The sequence below is a fragment of the Dufourea novaeangliae genome, unplaced genomic scaffold (genome assembly GCF_001272555.1).
Source record: "Dufourea novaeangliae isolate 0120121106 unplaced genomic scaffold, ASM127255v1 scaffold60, whole genome shotgun sequence".
In the NCBI taxonomy this organism is placed as follows: Eukaryota; Metazoa; Arthropoda; class Insecta; order Hymenoptera; family Halictidae; genus Dufourea; species Dufourea novaeangliae.
Window position 1 is genome coordinate 484,031 of NW_015373935.1, and position 20,958 is coordinate 504,988.

The following is a 20,958-nucleotide window of genomic DNA, read 5'->3' on the forward strand; positions in this document are numbered from 1 at the left end:
AGGAGAGATCCGAAGGGAAACTTAAAGACTTTTCGGTCGCCTTTAATCGGCCGAGAGCTTCCCCAAATTACCGTGCTCGTGTTCAAACATTTGCGAAACGCGATTCTAGGCGCCGTTAATTGCCGGGCCACCATCTTGGACGCGCGAGTGGATGGATTAACCTTCAAGCTGTTGGGAATATCCCTTTCGGGATATTAACGAAACTCCATATTCTGTGCAGTGTATATGTTACATATGAATAATTAAAACTTATTAATTGGAATTATGCCACTATGAATAATTGAAGTTAAAATATCTTCGAAACTGGTACTATTCTTATATGAACTGGTTGATACCTTTTTATACAGAATTACGATTCTATTTTTGAGAAAACAAACTTGACATTCGTATGCCCTCTACGTGTCCACTTACAATACAAAAAACTGATCAGGATAAAAATTATGGCCCCCTTGAAACCATTCAACTTTTGTCTCAAGTATTTTTTAATATTATCAGGAACAAGCGAGATATTCACGGTGACAAAATTAATTAAACCACAGTCGTTCAAAGGCCCACATGACCAAGTTCACTTTCCGAATTTATTCAAATATTAATATCAAAGCACTTGATCGGTGCAACTTTTTATATTTAGAATAAATTTTTTTGATCATTTTCGTGGAGTTAATCGCTTCTGCAAATGAACGACTTCTATGGTACTCAAAGTAACAAATAATATTCCATTGCCATTTGTGTTCTCTCAACGATCCATCAAGCTTTCACCTGAGAACGAAACGTTCCAGTGGTTAATGCGAACGATAAATGCGACGGTAAACTCGATATCGACCGATTCCGAACAGGATGGGTTCATTATCGCGGTCCGATATATGTTTAACGAGGTAAAACGACAGTCAGTTAATTACCCCGCGCGCCGCTACCGCTGGTCCCCTGCTCCTCGATCATCTGTTTGCCATCGACCCACCCCTCCGGCCAATCGCTTCGCTCCCACCGTTTTTCCTCTCGTCGAATTGCCGCGCAACTAGCTTCTCCACACACTGTTCACCTGGATTTCTTGCACACGGGACCAGCGTCTAACTCTCCGTTTAACTTCGTGCAATTTCATTCTTATCGAACAGATTCGATTCTAATACCCCTCATCGACGGAAACGTTTCGAAATCGACGATTGCATTTTGTTCACTTAATGGCTGTGTTTACGGTATTTCCGTAAAACTTCGCCGAAATTAACGAGTTGAAGTCACCGGTAACCAGCACTAAAATTGGGTTACTGCTTTTAAAGGAATCAAAGTTGCGTTTAAAATACTAAAGCATACTAAACCACACTGCGTACCACATGGCAGCCAATCTTCCTAAATTATACCCCCTAATATTAGAAAAATGGTTGTAATTTACACATATTTCAATTTCTTTCACCTACCCCTAGAACATATATGTACACCATAAATGCCCCAAATTCGCGGTCTAGTTATAAATCACAACCACGACATTCTTCCAAACGACAAAGCTAGCTGATCAAAACAACTCTCTGATTACTCTCAGATCGCCGACCGAAACAGGAGGTCGTGTCCCGCCTAAATGGAAGCTGATCGAAATTTCAGAGCTGACGTGGGAACGCAGAGAGTGTCCGGTATTAACTGCCGTGACGTTTCTTAAACAGGGAAGGGGTAGAGAGTTTGTCTCTAAATTACGCCGGTAAGTCGGCAACACTTAACTCGGCAAGGGATGCGGGAAGGGAAACGGTTTTCCGTAAGCTCGAAATACGGCTAAAAGTACCGAGGACCCGCGGCCGGAAAGAAACTACGGGCAAAGGATTGAACGTAAAACTCACAAGGTAATTCCAGGAGTCGCGCGCTCCTGGGATTAATTAAGCGCGGCGTTGCTACGTACGGTTGAGCTCGCGAAAGGAAAAAGATGGGAAGGGAAAGACAGAAAAGAAAAATAACGAATGTAATTAACGTCGCCGACTTATCATCCACGCGAAACGATGAAAAAACATCAGAGTTTTTTTTAAATCTTCCAAATTTCATGTGTTTAAGTGTCGAACTATCTATTGTCGAATAGGATTATCGAACTATCGATTTTTATCGTTTAATTGTCGTTTACTCTTCAGTTTCAACGGAGAATACACGATACACCATTGTTGCACTTTTAACGCCTACGGAAAGGAAATTTCAGGAATGTATGCGCGAGGCATTCTGTGAACTCTGATACGGAATTCGGGAAATGTGACGTACCTACGGATTTTTCTAGTGATCACTACTTATTCCGATCTCTACAATGTTTTTTAACCGGTGAAAAGTTCGACGATATTGAACGCATGAAATTCGCGTTGAATAAGTTTTTAATTCAAAACGTCGAAAAATGATTTGAACTATTGATTGATAAGAAACGACATTACTTATTGCATACTTAACATTAGCTTTACGGGACGCGTCATTTTAACGCATTTCGAATACCTTCTAATCTCGAAATTTTCTATATGGTATACCCATCTCTACAGATATGCGTCAATTTCACGCGATCGTAAATTGAATATTAAATAAAATAAGTTATATTTCAAAGAAAATGTTCGTTGTCGCGTGTCCGTAGAGATAGGTGTATAAGAAATATCCGTAAACCTAGTGTTAATGCATAAGAATTCCCATTTCGATAATACGAAATAAAACGTGTAACTAGACGTGGAAACACGGCCACGTGGAGGCGTAAAAATAAAATGAAAAGCGTACGAACCGATTGTCGAGCGTGCCTGTGAGTGAACGATGGGATTGTTATTGGCCTCGGAGTTGGTCGTCTGCGGTCGATCGGTGATGGCGGCGGTGGTGGAAGTGGCGGTGGTGGTGCCGGCCACGGAGCTGAAGCACGAGGCGGACGTCGAGGACGGGTTCGTTGTGTTCAACGGCTTAGAGGACCAGGAACTGCAGGTATCGCAACCTTCCGCGGAGCGTGTCGACAGGCGGCAACAGGACCAACGTTTTCCGCTCCACAGTCCGGCGTGATAACGGCCGCTCAGACTTGGATTTTCGCTGCACACTATGGACAAACAGAAAATTACCTCTATGAATCGTTAATACAAACACCGTTCATAATACAGTAATATCTCGATGAGTGTGTAAATTATTTTATTACTTATAAATTTGTTTTTTGCGCGTAGCCGAGCGTCTGCGTAGTTTCTGTTTACCCTGTTTTGATTGGTTTTGGAAGGGGAGCCCCCCAGTGGTAGGAATAACGCAGTTGTTCGTATCGCATTCATCGAGGGATCACTGTACAGCGTATTCGCACAGTTCCAATTCATGAAGTTTGTGCGTATGAAATGTGGTTTTGGGGAATTAAACTTTCACCATATGTAGGTTTTTCTAACGATATTTCTGTTGCTGTTTGTCGTGGATTATTTTCAATAATATATGCTAAAACGTTATTGTCGATGGCATCGTTTGGTGTTGCTCGCGATTAATTTTCTATTCAGAATTCGGTGAATTTATATTAAACAGTGGGCGTTTATTTACTTCAAAAAGACAGAAACATGAAATAAGAGAAATTTATTTGTTCAATTAAGAGTTTCATTCGATTGAATAACAAGATTTAGGTGATCAAAATTTACAAATACATTTCACCCCTATCGCGTGAAATTACGTGTTCCTCGGATTATTGTCAACCGCCACATATTCATAAATATTTTCGAATATTGCGAAGCTCCGAGTACAATTTCCAAAAGCAACAAGGTCGTCAGTATTCCGACCATTGTAACGCGAGACCCGAAGCCCAGTGTCGAATAAAAGTCAATCGAATTCACAACCGCCAGTCACAGTGAAATTCCTTTCAATCTCCGCTAACGACTGCCAAATGAAAAATCAAATAAATTACTGACCCGATATCACAAACTGTTAACTGGTCCACCACCACACAAACACACACACACGCGAAATCCATTCCACGAACGTATCACGAGCACATCCACGATCTATCGGGCACACTCGAAGCGTAAACAACTGGGAAATGGCAAAACTCCGATGAGCAGGAACCTTTTATAGAGGTGGAAAAGCGTTTCACGTTTAATTAATAACCGTGCGAAAACGAGCGCAAATAAAAGTGTCCGAAAATTTATGCGACTCCCCCCCCCCCAGGTAACAGAAGAAAAAAAAGAAGAAGAACGCAGGTATCCACCTAAACTCCAAATACCACCAATAACGGTCGTTTTGGAAGGGCAACAGGAGGGGTTAGAAAGAGACAAAAATATTGAAACGCCATATCTCACCGCTAGAAACCTCCCTTTTATTCGACACTGACGCTCTACCTGTATTTATTTCACAAATTATCTAGCCCCTGAATTCTCCTAGCAATGCTCGACGCGAATGGTGCCCATAAAAATTCGTAAAAAAATCGCGTTGCAAGCTTGTCCACTCGGTTTTTTCGCGCGCTCGTACGTCGAATAACTTTTCCCAAGCAATGTTCCTGGCAGATGTCTTTCTGTTTGTTCTTTGTTAGATATTTTTCTGTTTGTTCTTTGTTACGCGTTCTCGCGGACGATTTTACGGAGGAGCATGCACTGGACACGCCCCTAGATCTATGGTACGTCCACTCGAGAATACAGTGAAACCGAACAAGGATAAATTGTCGAGATTTCCCGAGAGGATTCAACTTTGGGCGAAGCCATGGCTGGTTCGAAAAGAAGAAAGAACGTGTAAAATACGAGATACACTTCGCAGCAAAATTAAAGGATCGCTGAATTTTCACCATAGACATTGTCTATCTTTGAACTGCGATAGTTTCGTGGCAAAAATCGTACAACACTCTGTCTGTTGGCATTTTCAAGGAAGAATTGTGCGCTTTCACCTCCACTGGTGATTTTTTTCAAAGATGCTTCTATACTAGGAAATTTTTTAAAATTCTGTAAAATCAAACGACTCCACGGAGTTCAACAAAAATTTTTTCTCAGCTCGAATTGCCAGGAATTTGAAGAGTGAAACCTCCCATTTATAATTAGTCAAACCTTGTCAAGAAGGGAAATCTATCCCTTCGGTCTTCAGAATGTTAATATATTAAAAAGAGTACTTCCTTTTGTGTGTCACAGTTGCGTCGCTCATGAAACCGTCTTCACAACCAAAAATAGCTGAAAAATCAAGAGGATTCGCTTTTATCGCGATATTCCGGTGCATCGTCTTTGAAACAAGCTGTACAAACTATTCAACCGGTCTCACGGACAACGCAAGCCGAATTTCGGCCAAGAAATAGCGGGTCAAGAGGGACGATAGCCCCTTGGGGGAGGACTGAAAATTAATTAATCCGAGTGGCTCGTTAAAATGCAATCCGAGGGAAAGATGGTAATAATTGTGCTGCTTGTTGAATCGCTATTTCTTCTAATCTTCTTTTGAGGCGGGATATTGCACGAGAGAAAGAAATAGTCCCTTGCAAGAGGGAGGACTAAAAATTAATTAATCCAAGTGGCTCGTTAAAATGCAATCCATGGAAAAGGTTGTAATAATTGTGCGGTTTGTTGAATTGTTGTTTGTTCTAATACTCTCTCGAAGCTGGATATTGCAAGACAGAAGAAAATTGAGTAGTTAAATCGCAAATATTGGCGTGTAAGTAGTTCAGTCTTTCATTGCGTCCGAGATGTGCATCACTCGATAAGTAGAATAGGAACATCATTGGTCAGACGTATTGTTTACACATTGGCAAGAACATATTGAATATCTAGGTATATTGATAATAAAAATAAGATTAATAATATATGTGTTAGAAAAGTGATTCGATCTAATTCAGTATTAGATGCTATAACTCCTACGTTTTAATCTACATTTTTTCTTATTTCAAATGTTGAATAAAGGTTGTTAGTAATCATTTTTGTTAAATTTATCCATGACAATATTAGTGTTAGAACTCTGTTATGTCTATTTCACCTAATTTGTCGGTTACATCTGCCACAATTATATTTATTCTAATCAAAATCTAATTTATTATTCTTACATGTAAATTAGACTTCGATTACATGGTAGCAAACTCAATTAAAATTACGTGCCTTTGAATCTACAGTCAAACTGAATCATCTATTTCTGACGAAGATTTCCTCATATTTATTCCGTTAGAAGTAGCATCGCTGAATAATGCGTACACCGGTACACATAATTTAGTAATTAAATCCGGAAATCAAAATCCATCAACCGAATTTATATCAATGTGCAACTCGAAAGAGAACGCCGGCGCTGAAATTGTTTAATTTCAGATTTGCCAATCCGGCCCTCGAAATGAAATTATAAATTATCAATTACCACTGTTCCAACGCCGAACGTTTACTCGTGTTTCAAAATTATTCATACATTTCCGAAGAAAATATGTACCTAACGCTTATTTATTTCGTACAAATACAGCAGAATCAATATTTTATTTTAATTACTTGTTATGCCAACTAGTCCGTAAATATTAATTTAAACAATTATCACGAATTTCACGGTATTGTGTGATCTCGAATCACGAAGCGTGTACGATCTTTTACATTTTACCATATAAATACTGCCCAATTTTACATCCATCATCACATCGTTGTTCCAAACATAAAACAGTAGCGGTCACATTGAAACTAACATTCGTTATTCTATTTTATCGCCAGGGAATACGACTTTGACCAAAAAGAAAAATGAAAAATTCTAGAGAACAAGGAAAACTACTTTGACAAAAAAAGACTTGATATTCCGAGGGTTAAAAATGCAATCAAGACCTAACACGAAGAATTCAGTAACTACCAATGATAATAAACCGATTAAGGTCAAACACGTATCTGCTCGATAAGTAGAATAGGACGATCATTGATCAGACGTGCTGGTAGTCCATGTAACAAAAAAGGGATTTGATATTACGAGCGTTAAAGGTGTCACACTGACGGAACGCGATGAATTCAGTGACCCCGAATGATAATGAGGCGATTAACCGCCGTACTTCCCGTGGAATTCGACGAGACAGAGCCAAGGGAGAAGGCCTCGACCGGAGCATAATTAAAGAACCAGCCCGATAAAGAGGAATAAGCTGAACCAGACTACTTTGCACTTTCGTCGGGAGCGGGGCTGTCGTGCACAATAGTTCTCGTCGATATTGTCTCTTCCCCTGACAAATTGCTCGAGGGCTTTGGCATCGATCGGGACCTTTTAAGCCTTGGGAATTTTTTCCACGGCGCCGGGGATGCATATGCATTTACCCGAGAGTTCTCCGGTCACGAAGTCGACGACGATAAAGATCAACCGGCTCAAAGCATAGTCTCACTTGTTTCTTAATTCACTAGTTTCTTAAACGAGCGATTTTCCTTGGAAAGTGAACGTTTTTTCATGCTTGAATGGATAGTCAACACTTGATATCAGTAAGAATTAATGTGTCTCTTGGTGTAAGCAAAAATCGCATTAAAGAAATATACTTACATATCGCTCGATCGTTATAAGTCGACTGCTAGTCTCAAATTAATTTACAAGTTTTCCTGACAAAGAATATAATTAAAAATGGAAATCTGAATTCTGATCCAATTGACCCAAACAATGGCACGAGGGTTAAACAAACATTCTATGTTAATTAAATTTCCGAAGTGACGCAATTACTTAATAATTGAAATCTGAATTCTAGTCAAAGTGACTCGAAAACTGCACGAAGGTTAAACAAACATTCTATGTTAATTAAATTACCGAAGTGACCGAATCACTTAAAAATTGAAATCTGAGTTTTGGTCAAAGTGACCCGAACACTGCAAAAGGCTTAAACAAACATTCTATGTTAATTACATTTATCAAATGATCCCATTAGAACCACTACCCCTAAGAAATACTTCAATTCGCGACGATAAAAATGTTCCACAGAGGAATTCCATAGATCAGTCATCAATTGTACCCTAAGCAAGCAACATCCCTTACAAAAGAATCTTCCACGATAGCTGCAACGAAGATCAACAGTTCGTAACAAGCTCAACGTACCCCTGAAACAGGTAAATAGAACGTTCACCATGTTTTCCATCGTTTTCTACCGCTGAACAGTCTCAAGGGGACTACGTCTGAAAAGTCTACACCGTATCCGTTACAGGAAGATCCAATTATCGAAACGAGTCGCGCGAGTTGTTCTCGAAAGCACGGTTATTTCCGTACCTTTGAGGACGAACGACACCGATTCTGGAGAGAGAAAAAAACGTATATTCAGTCGGTACCGAGCTTGACTTGCATACATTTCAAATGTCGCCGCAGTGTTTCTCTTCAAGATGATCATTGCCGCGTGCGCGCGCGCACGAGAAGCTTGAATAGCCATTCAGGTGTCCGGAGAAGCAACCGGTTCTAAAGCTCCGACATAAAATGTCCCTACAATTCCCAACATGGAAACTTCGGTAAACCGAGAATTCCGATTTTTTTAAGAACAGTGGTAGAAAATGGCTAATTTTGTACCTCAACACCAACGAAATCTTCTAGAGAATATATTTTTACAGGTGGGTAATATACAGGGTGGTTAATAAGTCACTTGATAACAGATGTGACCCCAATAGATTTTTCAGCATAGAAAATAATAAAAGAAACAGTTTAATCAATGAAAATTTGAGATTTTGAGTAATTGAAAGAGCATATTAAGTCTGAATTCGTAAACCTGTTCTCCTAGAATAATTATCACATGATTTGTGCCTCTGTGTTGCAAAGACTTGTGGTACACCCTACATCAAAGAAAATAATCGATTACGTTCTGGTAAATCTAATAATATTTCAAACAATCACAGGACTGAGCAGTGAGAGACATGAATTTCGAAAAATATCCGTTCTTCAACGTCAGTGGAACTTCTTCGAAAATACCAAGAAACGGGTATTTCATTATTCGAAAACCCGTTTACTCGAATATTCGTACCGTGTCGGTTCAGACGCGGGGAGGTTCAACCGTATTTCATTTCCACGGGTCGCGATCGGTCCAATTTTCCGTTCCGCGTTCCGTCGACATTGTTTCAGAGAAAAAAGAATTCCCATTTCCCTTCGTCCTATTCCTTCTCCTAAAACAGATTTCCCTTGGAATTTTTCGATCGGTTTATGCTATTTCGCGAGGGGTAGGGAATTCTTAACCCCCGCTTTCGTTGAACAGATTCCTCGAACACGTAGATTCACCTTAGTGGACGATTCGTTTGCCAAAACTAGATTTTTTTCCCATAACTGTACTCTTCTTTTTAATCTTTTTTTTTTTTTCAAAATAAACTCCATAGTTCCGAGACTGTCAAGCGTAATATCGTTTTTTCGGGCAGAAATACAGAACCCAACAAACTGCTCGTGGCCTCCACAATAGATTGCATCATGTCCATGAAACCAATCGGAACTTTGACTTTGTTCGTTGAAACAACACCCGTGGGTCAATCAGAATAGTGAACAGTAGCGTTCGTTGTTGTTATTGTTCGAGAACTATGGAACGCTCGTCATAAAGTCTTTCTTTTCGATGTTATAAACGTGTTTGTTACAGGGAATTGTATACTTTCTCAACACGTACAAAGTAATTATTGTTTCATCATACATACTTTTCCAGCACGTAAAAATAATTTAACCCTCATCCCTCCCTTGTGTCAATTTGACACATTTTTCTCCTCAGAAATATTATTCTGTCATAAATAGTAAATTAAACAATAGAATCCGTGATGTACACAGGCAAGGAAGAAAAATATTCGAATCGAAGCTCCGTCGAATACTAAATCGATCGCGCGAAAAGCGGAAAAACTCGAGGATATTCCATTTCCGGAATAATAACCGATCGACGTCGGCCGAGATTCTTGGGGAAACTCGTTAAAACTTCGTGCCGAGCCACGGCGGCGGCGACAAATCCATCACGGGAGAACCACGAATCGCGATACGTCAGCGATATCAGAAAGGAAGGGAGAAGGGATCGATCCGCGGTGATTTCTGACGCGACTTCCGGCGCGTGAATCAACTTCGGCGAACGGAGGGAACCGATACCGCCGTTAAGTTTCTCGTCGGATCCGCCACAACGACGGTCGTATATTCTTCGAGAAAAATTGCTCACGATCGCTCGATCTTCAGGATTCGAACCGCCCTTAGCGTGGCGAGATTTTTCTATTTTCGACGCCGAAAGGATTTACAGTATCGTTATCGTTGAAAAAAAAAGAAATGGACGAACTTCGATGGCAAAAACGTTTGAACGTAATACCGGAAAACTTGATGAATGTAGGGGATTAATTGCAGATCTTTGGAAAGTTGTTGGTTCGATTTACTGTATCGTGATCGTTAAAAAATGTTTCGATGAGAAGACGCTGGAAGGTAACTGTAAAACTTTATGAATGTTGAGGATTGATTGCAGATCGTTGGGAAGTTGATGATTCACTGGAAAATTAATGAAATAGAATTGTACAGGGATGTTTTGGATTTAGTGTTAACTAAATTCTTTCTATCAACTATGTTCATTGACATTGCAGATGGTTAATAGGATGTAAGAGAATTTAGAAAATGAATAGGTTGGACAAAGTCAAGTATCTTAGAAACGGTGAGTTTTAGAATAAATGTACCTTAGTACCTTTATACTGAGAATTCGATACTCTGTTAAAATCAAGCATAAAAAATTAGACATTCTATTTAAGAACCGTCCACCTACCACGAAACCATTACTACAGTATCATATATTTCTTTAAATCCAACAATTTTCATTAATAACATTCCCACATATTAATTGAAGTAAAGAAGATATTTCAGGTGGACAGAGTTCATGGGACACACTGTATATTACAATAACAGTTGCGAAGAACCTCCAAAAATGCCCGGTTTATGGCGTGATAATAATTTTTATAAGAGTTTATGAACCAGTAATTCTTGACCACTTTGGTAATTCTAGTATTAAGGATCGTGAGACATATTTTTATCGTACGTCCATATCTCTAAACGTGTCCTAATTTATTATCCAAACGTCAACGTTCTGCGTTCTACTTGTGGTATGCTTCATCCGTATGTTCAATTACGAAACTAATAAAATTATCTAAATAAATTCAAAGATCGTTCGAGTTCGTCGAGCGGTTCGGAAATTACAATATTCGAACGTGTCATCCTCGACGATCAAGACGACGGTTTCAAGAACAGGTTACACGCGATGGTAAGAATAGTTGGACCGCAACTTCGACGCGTCTTCGAAGTTGACGAATAGAGTATCGAAGGAGCCATGTATCATGAACAAAAGCCGGGCGAGCTCCGCTGGGAACTTGGTGCTTTGTAGTGTAATTTCTGCGGGATAACTTTCGTCCCGTCCTCGTTCCACGCCGCTAGGGCAACAAGGACTCGTTGTCGTCATCCCGGGTGACGTTACTTCACGGGCAAGAACTTCGTCTGACGAAACAATCGACCACGGAAAGACACGATTTCACGAAGTGTTCGAAACGCAGAGTTAACGCTTCCGACCGCCACAACGAAGCACTACGTTAAATTCTGTCGGTTTTTCAATGCACGAGAAAGAGAACAAATGAATACAGACGCGTCTCGATTATTGTCCCGAGCTCGAGTCGGCGCCGGGACAATATTCTTATAGGAAAAAATGCTTCAGACCCTTGTACACACATTCCAGAACCAACAATGTTTCACAACCAAAAAGTTTATCCATGAGTTTTCCTCGGTCACCAAACAAGAACCAATAAAAATATTCTCGTCGTAGACAAGGGCATCGTTCACCCAGCACGCGTGCAATATTTCCCGCGTGTTCGAATCCGTGAACAAAGATGTCGCGGTGAACTCTTCGTTTTTTTTTCTCGTTTGCTATTCATAACTCTTTTTGTATTTCCACCGGCGGCGTCCGGCCGTTGCGACTCGATGGAAAATTTATTCAACGTCGAGACACGTGACGCGCCACCTCGAAAGTACACACCGGGCGATATGAAATATTTGAGGACCGAAGAATCTCTATACGTGAACTGGGTTAACACGACGACGAGGAGAAAAATCGTTTTATACCGAGGGAAATTGTTTCGACGACAGGCCAACACTTCGTCAATAATTAACTAACAGGTTAATAAATCATTCCTAGTTCCTCTAAAGACCCGAGCGTCCAAGAAATTAATCCACGGAAATCTATATTTGCATAAACATCCGTAATCTAGTTATCACAAAAATCGTACATGAATTAATGTTACCTAGAAGTTACATAACATGTGTCCAAGGTGATATTAAGTATGTCTGAAATGAAATGAAAAATCTGTTTCACTTAAACTTTCTGAAGAAAACGAATTGGTATGATTAAAGAAGACAGACACGATTTTTCAATCTTACCGACCTCGAACGGCCACCTATTGTTACCACGTCGATAGCTCACTCCCGTCTCGTTTTCCAATCGTGTCTTCCCTCGAACGAAAACTACAGCCCCCGGCGAACAATAACTAGTTTCAACACTTCGATCCAGTTCGCCTTTAATTAATCGTAATCAGTTCGACCGCCTCTACTCGGCGGGAAACGTTCGCCCTGAGCGAGCACGGGATTGTTTTCCAAAAGTTTCGCTCCTGGTTTCGAGTAGGCAATGGAATAGAGCAATAATTGGAAGAAGGAGACACGCTCGAAAACGAAATTATAAGGCTTGCGGGAACGTGTCATTTTTGGATAGTTCTACGCCAAATTTCACTAGTTGACACATCCAGACTGGCGGCCTGGTCAACCGTGATTCGTAACGATTTTGCAGACACGTGTATGTACACAGTACACCCCCATATAACACGAATTTTTATAATACAGATGTTTATGACTCGGATTAACATAATACGGGGATTTTCATAACACAGGGATCTCTATAACATGGGAGATTTCTGTAACACGAATTTTTATGACACAGATATCTTTGACTTGGATTTCCATAACAGGGATTTTTATGAAACGGGGATCTCTATAACACGGGGGATTTCTATAACACGGCATTTTATAACGCGAATTTGTATAACACGGAACGTATCATCAAGAGTAAAAATATGATGTTAAACAAAAAATATTTCGTTTCTGTCGATAAATGTACCCGTATTGTATTGTTCTCAATATTCTCACCGAACCCCGTCATTGCCGTCAAACTGAACAATTTCACGTAGAGTACAATGAACGAAAGGGGGTCGAGCAGCGAAAAATTTGGCGGAGATTGCCTCGTTCCGTTGTTAGATGTTAATTCGAAGAAAACTGTTCGGTTGTGACAAAGGGCAAGCGAGTTTAATTCAGCGAATAATTGCTCCGCTTTGGCGGAAGCGAAACGACCGGGGTAAACGATCGTTAAAATGGCGAATTTCAAACGTGGAGGTAGGGGGAGGAAAACGGAAGGCAGTGCGCGAGCACCAAGCGATGAAAATAAAATTCCCAGCGACAGGGGGTTTGTTCCCTGTCCCTCTTCCGTTGTTTGTTCGTCTTTTTTTTTATCGTTCGGCCGAAAACACTAATTCAGGGGGGACTTTAATGAAGACTGACTTAAAGAACGCCTGGACTAGGACGAAACTGCCCACCCCCCGACTTCGGGGGGAGCCGCGAGTCACAATGGTTAACGACGTTCTTTCGCTGCGGGATCTATTAAAAAAAGAGATCGACGACACAGAATCTGGGTCGCGCGCTTATTACCGGCGGGGAAGGGGAGATTTGACTTACGATCGTAATTTGCAGCTTTCCTGCGACCGGTTTTTATCGTGTCCGGGTGGAATTACCGGTGCCATAGAAAAGGTGAGAACGAAGGTGAGATTGACAATTAAGGCGGTCAGATAACACTTGAAATATTATATGATCTGCATAAAGAGGGTAAATGAAGTAGGATATTATTTTTTTTATAGGTGCATCGTTTAGGATGGTAGACGCGAATGTAGCGAATACAGTAAATTCTCGATAACTGTTCAAAGGTTCCTCGCTAGTGACAAAGAGAGGTCCTCAGATGTAACACTGACTTTTTAATGAGGTTTAGCAGTGATACAGTTTGAAATTCTGAAGCCAATGATATTTGTTTCAGCCGCATACGGCCATTAGTTAATAAAATATTTAATGTTCAATGCCGAGGAGCCTTCGAACACTCATCAAAGATTTACTGTAGTGAACAAGGGCTCTGCGATAGTGTCATTAGATCAAAGGATCTTGGTTATCCGATAGAAAGCAGACTCGAAAAAAAAAAAAGAACAGTGAAACTGAGAAGACGATGAAGTACAGAAGCAAGAGAACAGAAAAGAAGAACAACTCACCAGCACGGATGGCACGAATCCACTCGGCGCGGTCCTGTTCGCGGGCGGCGAGAAGGTAGAGCGTGTACTCCTGGCCGGCTTCTCGATAGCCCACCTGGAACGGTAGCCCAGGTGGTATTCCGCCACCCCCGCCGCCTCCTCCTCCGCCGCCTCCGCCTGTTCCTGCCTCGCTGCCTGCCACCTCGCTGCCGACGCCGCCGCCGACGCCGCCGGCGTTGCTCCCGAGGCTCGCCGTTTCAACCACGTGGACGCTCTCGACCGCGATTCTACCTCGTTCCTTGCGACGCTGCGACAGAAAAGAAAAACCAGGTATGTCCTTCGTTATCGTGTTAATAAAAAATAAAAATAATACTGAGCCAGAGACCGGGATTCATAGTCATTACTTATTCTTAAGCAAATGTTTAAGGGCATAACCCCTTATATGATGCATATTGATAGACAATTCGATATCTACAAGTAGCGGAAAATAAGGTACCACCTTTCTGATCCTTTATATTCCTATTATTTCTTAGCGTGAATGAAAAAATAATAAAAGTAAAACAAATCGTTAAAGTGGTGACTTGTTTCGTCCACTACTGTAAGTACTATCTGAGACGTATCGAAAGGCATGGTAATCTCGGATATTCGGTATTAACTTTCAATACTTTTGGAATGATACCAAGCAATACCAATTCCATAACAACCAAGTGTAAGTATCGATACCATGAACAATAGAACTGAATTTTCTTCAAGTACTTTATCTGTACAAGAATTCCTACTCAATTCCTATGGCAGTGATATCAATATTTTCGTAAGGTATCCAACACAAAAACCGTATTGATTGCTGGAAGGAACGACGTTTCTTCGATTAAACGAAAGATGATCGATGCAAGAATAATGGCGTTACACACAGCCAACGATACCCGTTCCTCAACGAATGCAATAACAGGGCGTCAAAATGAACACCTTGAAATGGAACGACGGAATATGAAGTAGTATACCAGCTATCCGCCACTCGAACATCAACTCTGACAGTCCCAATTCTAGTCAGACGTCTTATTCCCATCCGCCGATCCCAGCGATACGGTAGATCCTCAACACCCCAAGAAGATTGAATTCACAGTCGAGAGCCGAAGCGACCCGACACCACTGATCCAAAATTCCCTGTTACGATATTTCTTCGAACGATCCGTTTCACCCACCGTGTGTTTCTCCGACGTCACATATTCCGAAAGATGGTATGTACACTGACGTGCAAACTCGGCTTCCGTTAGAGGAAAATGTAGCGTAGTTAAAGGGCTACATACAGTGGCACTCAACGTTTTAATGCTTTCTTAATACGCTAAACTGAAAATATTGGATATTAAAAGTGCAACTACACTCCATTCATAAATGTTTAATAATTACAAATTTATGATTTCCATTTCTATGCCTTGTCATTCACTGGTATACAGTCAATTACTGGTGGTTTAAGGTATCGTTCACAGCCGATTCGAACGGTTAGTTCGAGGCGACACGACCGGAAGGGATCTCCAAACAGCATTTCCGTTCCGATTATTCGAATAATTGTTCGACGTTGCACAAGGATCGAAACCACGTGTAATCTCGATCAGCTGTTCTCTCGATAACGTAGATGGAACGTGACGTGCGACGGTTTCGTTTCCGTTTTATCGATATCAGAGGGTGGCTGGGAAGGGTGGAGGAAAAAAAATCGAACAGCATTGTCAATCAGCCCCGGTTTTCCGTCGCGAACCGACTGGCAGGCTCGAATAAAAGTGTAAATATCCCCGGAGGAACGCTCGTTCTGTCGGTTTGGTATTTTGGCTGTGTCGGTCTGGTGAGATGCTTTTTTTGATTTTGCGAATGGTAAATGGCCATCATGTCGGTTACGTTGTACGTTGACGGTATACTGGTGGTAATTTGAGGATTTCCTTTCGAACGTTCCTTTTATACATTCGTAAAGGCGTCGTGTTAATCCTGGATTACTATAAATATCTAAATTATGTACAAGAAATTAATTTTGTCCCTAGGTGTAACGCTGCCTTTTTATAAGGTTTAGCACAGTGATTGTTTGCAATTCTAAAGCCAATGATATTTGTTTCAGCCGCATACGGTCATTAGTTAATAAAATATTTAATGTCCAATGCCGAGGAGCCTTCGAACACTCATCGAGAATTTACTGTACCGAATTATTCGTTCGACCAGATGTCCCGAGAGAAACAAAGACCTCTCCGACAGAATTAAAGGTGAAAAACGGGGACCGGAAGGAAGAGCAACGGCGGTCGCGAGTGAACCAAAGAAGAATCGTCTCTTTTCGAATGGAATTTTTCCGGTGCCCGGTGGAGGTTCTTCGTCTCAGCCGCGATTTAACGTCCCATGAAACGCCCCGAGGAGGGTCGTCGGGCGATAAAACACCACGGGCGTCAATTTTACACGGTGTCGAGTTATTCTTCATTATTTCGTCGAAGGCCCCGCCCCCGGGAGGCTTCATTCGACTCGAACGGCAAAAACCGGCCCGGTTGGGAAGCGCGGCTTTTTGCAAGAGGTACGGTGATTTACGATCCTCCTTCTACCCACGGATTCGTGGGATCCGAGGGGTGGGGGGGCAGTGACGTGTCGCAGTTAAAGTGATATAATATCGCGCTGCAATTTGTAATATTTTTTTGCAGCAGATTCGAACGACCAGGAACGGATTTTTGTTTTCTAGAGCCACGCGAAATTCTGGAGAGACGTTCGAACGTGATCTAGGACGGAAGATTATTCATTTTTTTTTAGGGATCTCGAGGGAGGTTGATTTTCTGTTAGATGTACTAATAAGTGTAATCCCTTATGGAGTCAATAGGCTGTGGGGATTGAATTGAGAATAGCTTTCCGCAGATTTCCTGTTTAGTCAAAATGAGTGAGAATGATAGAATATTAAAATGAATAACTCGGTGCCTTCTACAACCCCACAAAGTTTCATTAACAATTGAACTACCAACAATAAACGCATATCTTTTTCGATGGGACTATAATTGCCACTCGGAGGTCCCGAAATATTGCCATCTATGGAGACGTTACTGTACAATGATTCTGAATGGTCACATCCCTTCTGTGGAAAGTGTTTTCCCCGAGTAGATCGAAGGTGGTAGACTTTCCAACTTTCTTCTTCATCAACATTCTTCTCCATTCACCGTTCAACGTCCGAACACGATAGAGAATCATTCTCGGGAGTTCATTTTGCCCCATTAATGGCAACAAAATTGGAAAATCCTGCGGGGGATGTGTGTACAGGGTTCGCGCCGAAGACGTAACGAGGTCAAGGGATTCGGATCTCCCTCCTACCCCCTCCTCCACTATCATCGGCGGGGAGGGGGGGGGGGGAGGGCAGAATGGGAGACAGCGAACGAAGAAAAGCACTTAGGAAAGACGAGGGGAATTAAAGGGGAGGGGGGTAGGGCAGAATGGGAGACAGCGAACGAAGAAAACCACTTAGGAAAGACGAGGGGAATTAATAGTGAAAGCGTGAAATGAAAGACCGAAGTTGGACCCGGCGACTCGGGAGAACTTCCGCGATTTTATCGCCTACAGACGGCTGAAGGAAGGGAGGGAGGAAAGTCGAACCGGAATGGAATTTCAAAATGAAAAAAAGATAAGACCGTCTGCGATAGAAAGATTTGCGATGGCGAATCGAAAGGAACGTAACGTTTCGTTCATTTTACGATCGGTCAGAGTGTCTGTTTCCTTGGAATTGATAAAAGAAGACTGTTAGTGGATACAGTTGAGGAACAATGCAATTAATCGGGTACTGTGTAATATATTGGATTGACCAAAAAGTTCTAAGCTCTTGTACGTCATTCTAAAAACTGCTACATATCTACACAGACACCAGCCCATCCTCCCATTTCGTACAAAGCAGCCAGTCTTCCTCGAAGTAGGCAGCCATACCGACGAATCCACTATCAGGCCCAGAACGAGACTCCCCTATCCATTTCGCTCCCTTTTCTCCACAACCTTTCCTCGCGGTCCATTCCAACCGCCAAAAAGATAAAATATGGAAGGGTTTCTAATCCAAGAGCTCCACCCCAACCCCTCTGCACATACGTCGACTCATCCATAAGTGTATCACTCTCTATGCCACTCGAGGGTGTCTCGAGCAGCCCCGGCTGTACTACTTTTCCAGCTAACCCACCGACGGGACAAATTACGCGACGTCGACGGAAACCCGTCTGGTACACGCGCGACAAATTGAACAATTTTTTTAGTCTCGTCGGTCTTATTGGGAACGGGGGGGTTAGTTCAGCGTGGAAAGGGTGAGAAACGTGTAGCAGGAGTTTCGAACGTATAACCGATAATACGGGGTGGGTCTCTTTAGGCTGACGTGCTTTACCGTTTACAGAATGTATATGGTGTCCTGTAATATGTGGATCAGACTTCGAGAATTGTAACACTTCAAAGATCGCAGCAGTTCAAGGATTGGAGCACTCTTCTCACTACTTCTGCACTTACAGATATTATGCATTTATAGCGTACCAAATGGTCTGAAATTCACGATATTAACACGTTGATTACCGAGTGTTCGAAGGCTCCTCAGCACTGAATTTTCAGACGTCACACTTATCGATAATTCCTATACTCATTTGCCGCCACTATAGCGTCATCGGTTACCGTACACTTAAAAAGTTCGATAAATCCAAGCCAGTTTTCATTTTCACTGGTACCTAATAAAACCATCGATGCAATAAAGAAATCTTTATACATCTAGTTTCCATAAACAAATCTTTCAAGAACAATATTTGCCCAAAAGTCCTAGTTATCAGTGTACGAACGTTTATAACAACTCCACGAATTAATATCCCCGATTTCTGTGTATATTGCACAGTAAACGTTCGAGAGAATATTACCAAAACAAAACTGAATAATTTTTCGTCCCGTCGGTCTTATTGCAAAAAGGGTGGTTTCAGCGTGCAGCCAGATCTCATGATGGAACGCAACCGGTAATACATGGGGATGGGGTGAGTCTTTTCGAATGGCGGAAATCCGGCGAGACAAATCGAGTTTCCCTCCCGACTATGAGCGGATATTGGCTGCGTGTACACACCCCGGAAGGGTTTTATGCAATAAACGGGGAACACCGCGCGAAATTTCGTGCAGCACGCCTCGATAACTTCGCTTCACCCCAACAGGTTATTTCGCGTGTTTCGACCACCCCCTTTATGAATCGCGTTACGTTTTAATGCGGCCCCCTTAATGCCATTACCAGGATTAAAAAGTACAGGACCAAGCGGAGAACAGGTGACGGGAATTATACCGTCGCCGTGGACTAAAAACACAGAACCGGGAAAGCGCATGGATATTTTCATTGAATAATAAATTCGCGCCGTTGGCTCCAGCCAACCTCGACGAGGGAATTTGCATGTGCCAACAGTTTTAGCCTTTTTTTTTTTTTCTAAAAAAAAAAGTGCATTGTTTGCAGGTTTCAATTTTTCAATGAATTTCCAGTCCCCGGATTTAACGATCTTTCGTCCAGTTTATTGTTTCATTGACGAAGTTTTTGTGTTTTGGAAATACATATTTTTACCGTTTTTACGCGCGCAGGTCCCGTGCTGTATGTATTCGCGTACTGTGTACAAAGGATCTGCAGTGTTTGGTTTACGATTTTTTTTTATTTTTTTTTCGGTATTTGAGGAGATTGATTCGATGCCAAGAAGTTCGTGGATATTGTGTATTCGCTGTTGTTTGTCTACGTGACACTATTGTTCGTGAGTCTGTTTTATTGTTTAATGGATCGCGTTCCATTTTAACACTGGAACTACCGACGATAAACGTATAGCTACTTCTATAGGATCGATAAAAAAAACGGGATAAAACTTCTGGAAATATTCAAAATTATAAATGAACTAATGTCTTCATTCTTATGTTGCAATGAAAACGTGAAAGATCCGAGGAAATACACTAACGCCCATAAGTATTAAGACATCTGGCCTGTACAAAAAATATTTTAAGTCATTTTTATTACTTTACGGTAGCTTAAATGTTGACCATTGAGCTTTAATATCCCCTACACAATATTAATTTCCGACATTCAACAGTTTCGTAATGGCTTGTAACATTTACTGCATATTCGATAATTGTCCTAATACTTATGGACGGGAATGTACATCGTTATAACATTTTAATCGTCGTTATAACAATCTACTACCACAATTAATTTGATTCTCTAACACCACCAGTTATTTTGACCGCTTCGGTAATTCTACTGTTAACTATAGTTGCTGCAATATCGACTCTTTTATCCCAAGGGACAAAATTCTCGACAAATCATACAAATGTGCGGTGATGTACCTTCCATCGATTGGAATTACGAATCCAGCAAAGAAATCCGAAGGAAAACGACATACGAACGGCGAATCGATAGATATTCGGGCACCGCGGCGAACTCGATTCTTCCAGCAGATATTTGCCCGGAACCCAGGGCCGAAGAGGGACCGACGCGGAAGGAACGCCGCCAGAGAAAATTTCATTTAGGCATCCGTGAACAGTCCCGTGCGACGACGTCTTTATTAGATTCGCCGACTACCGGTGCGGCGCCCTTCATTACTGGCGTCATTCTTCCGAGTTACAGCCGCGCCCTTCGTTGTTCCGGCCTCTCTGTTCTGTGCGAGTCGCTTTCCTGGACCGCAATTGTCTCCCATTCGATCGAATACATCGTCAGAGTAGACTGACAGAATACATCGTCAGAATACCCTTATAAAGCACGCAGACAGAATACACCGACAGTGCACTAAAAAAATATAGAGACAGAATACATTGACAGAATACACCTACAAAACACACCAAC

At 41.6% G+C, this 20,958-nt stretch overlaps 1 protein-coding gene across 3 annotated transcripts in view; it reads right to left on the reverse strand.

The window, feature by feature from the left end:
- The window catches only part of LOC107185341 (tyrosine-protein kinase Btk29A), a 186,048-nt gene that overhangs the window by 154,920 nt on the left and 10,170 nt on the right, over nt 1–20,958 (reverse strand). For all 3 annotated transcript variants that reach the window (XM_015573006.1, XM_015573004.1, XM_015573005.1), the window contains exons 3-4: nt 14,160–14,445; nt 2,726–3,025 (exon numbers count right to left, since the gene is read on the reverse strand). In XM_015573006.1, coding sequence (XP_015428492.1) covers nt 2,726–3,025; nt 14,160–14,445 — 586 coding nt within the window. The remainder of the gene's footprint in view (nt 1–2,725; nt 3,026–14,159; nt 14,446–20,958) is intronic.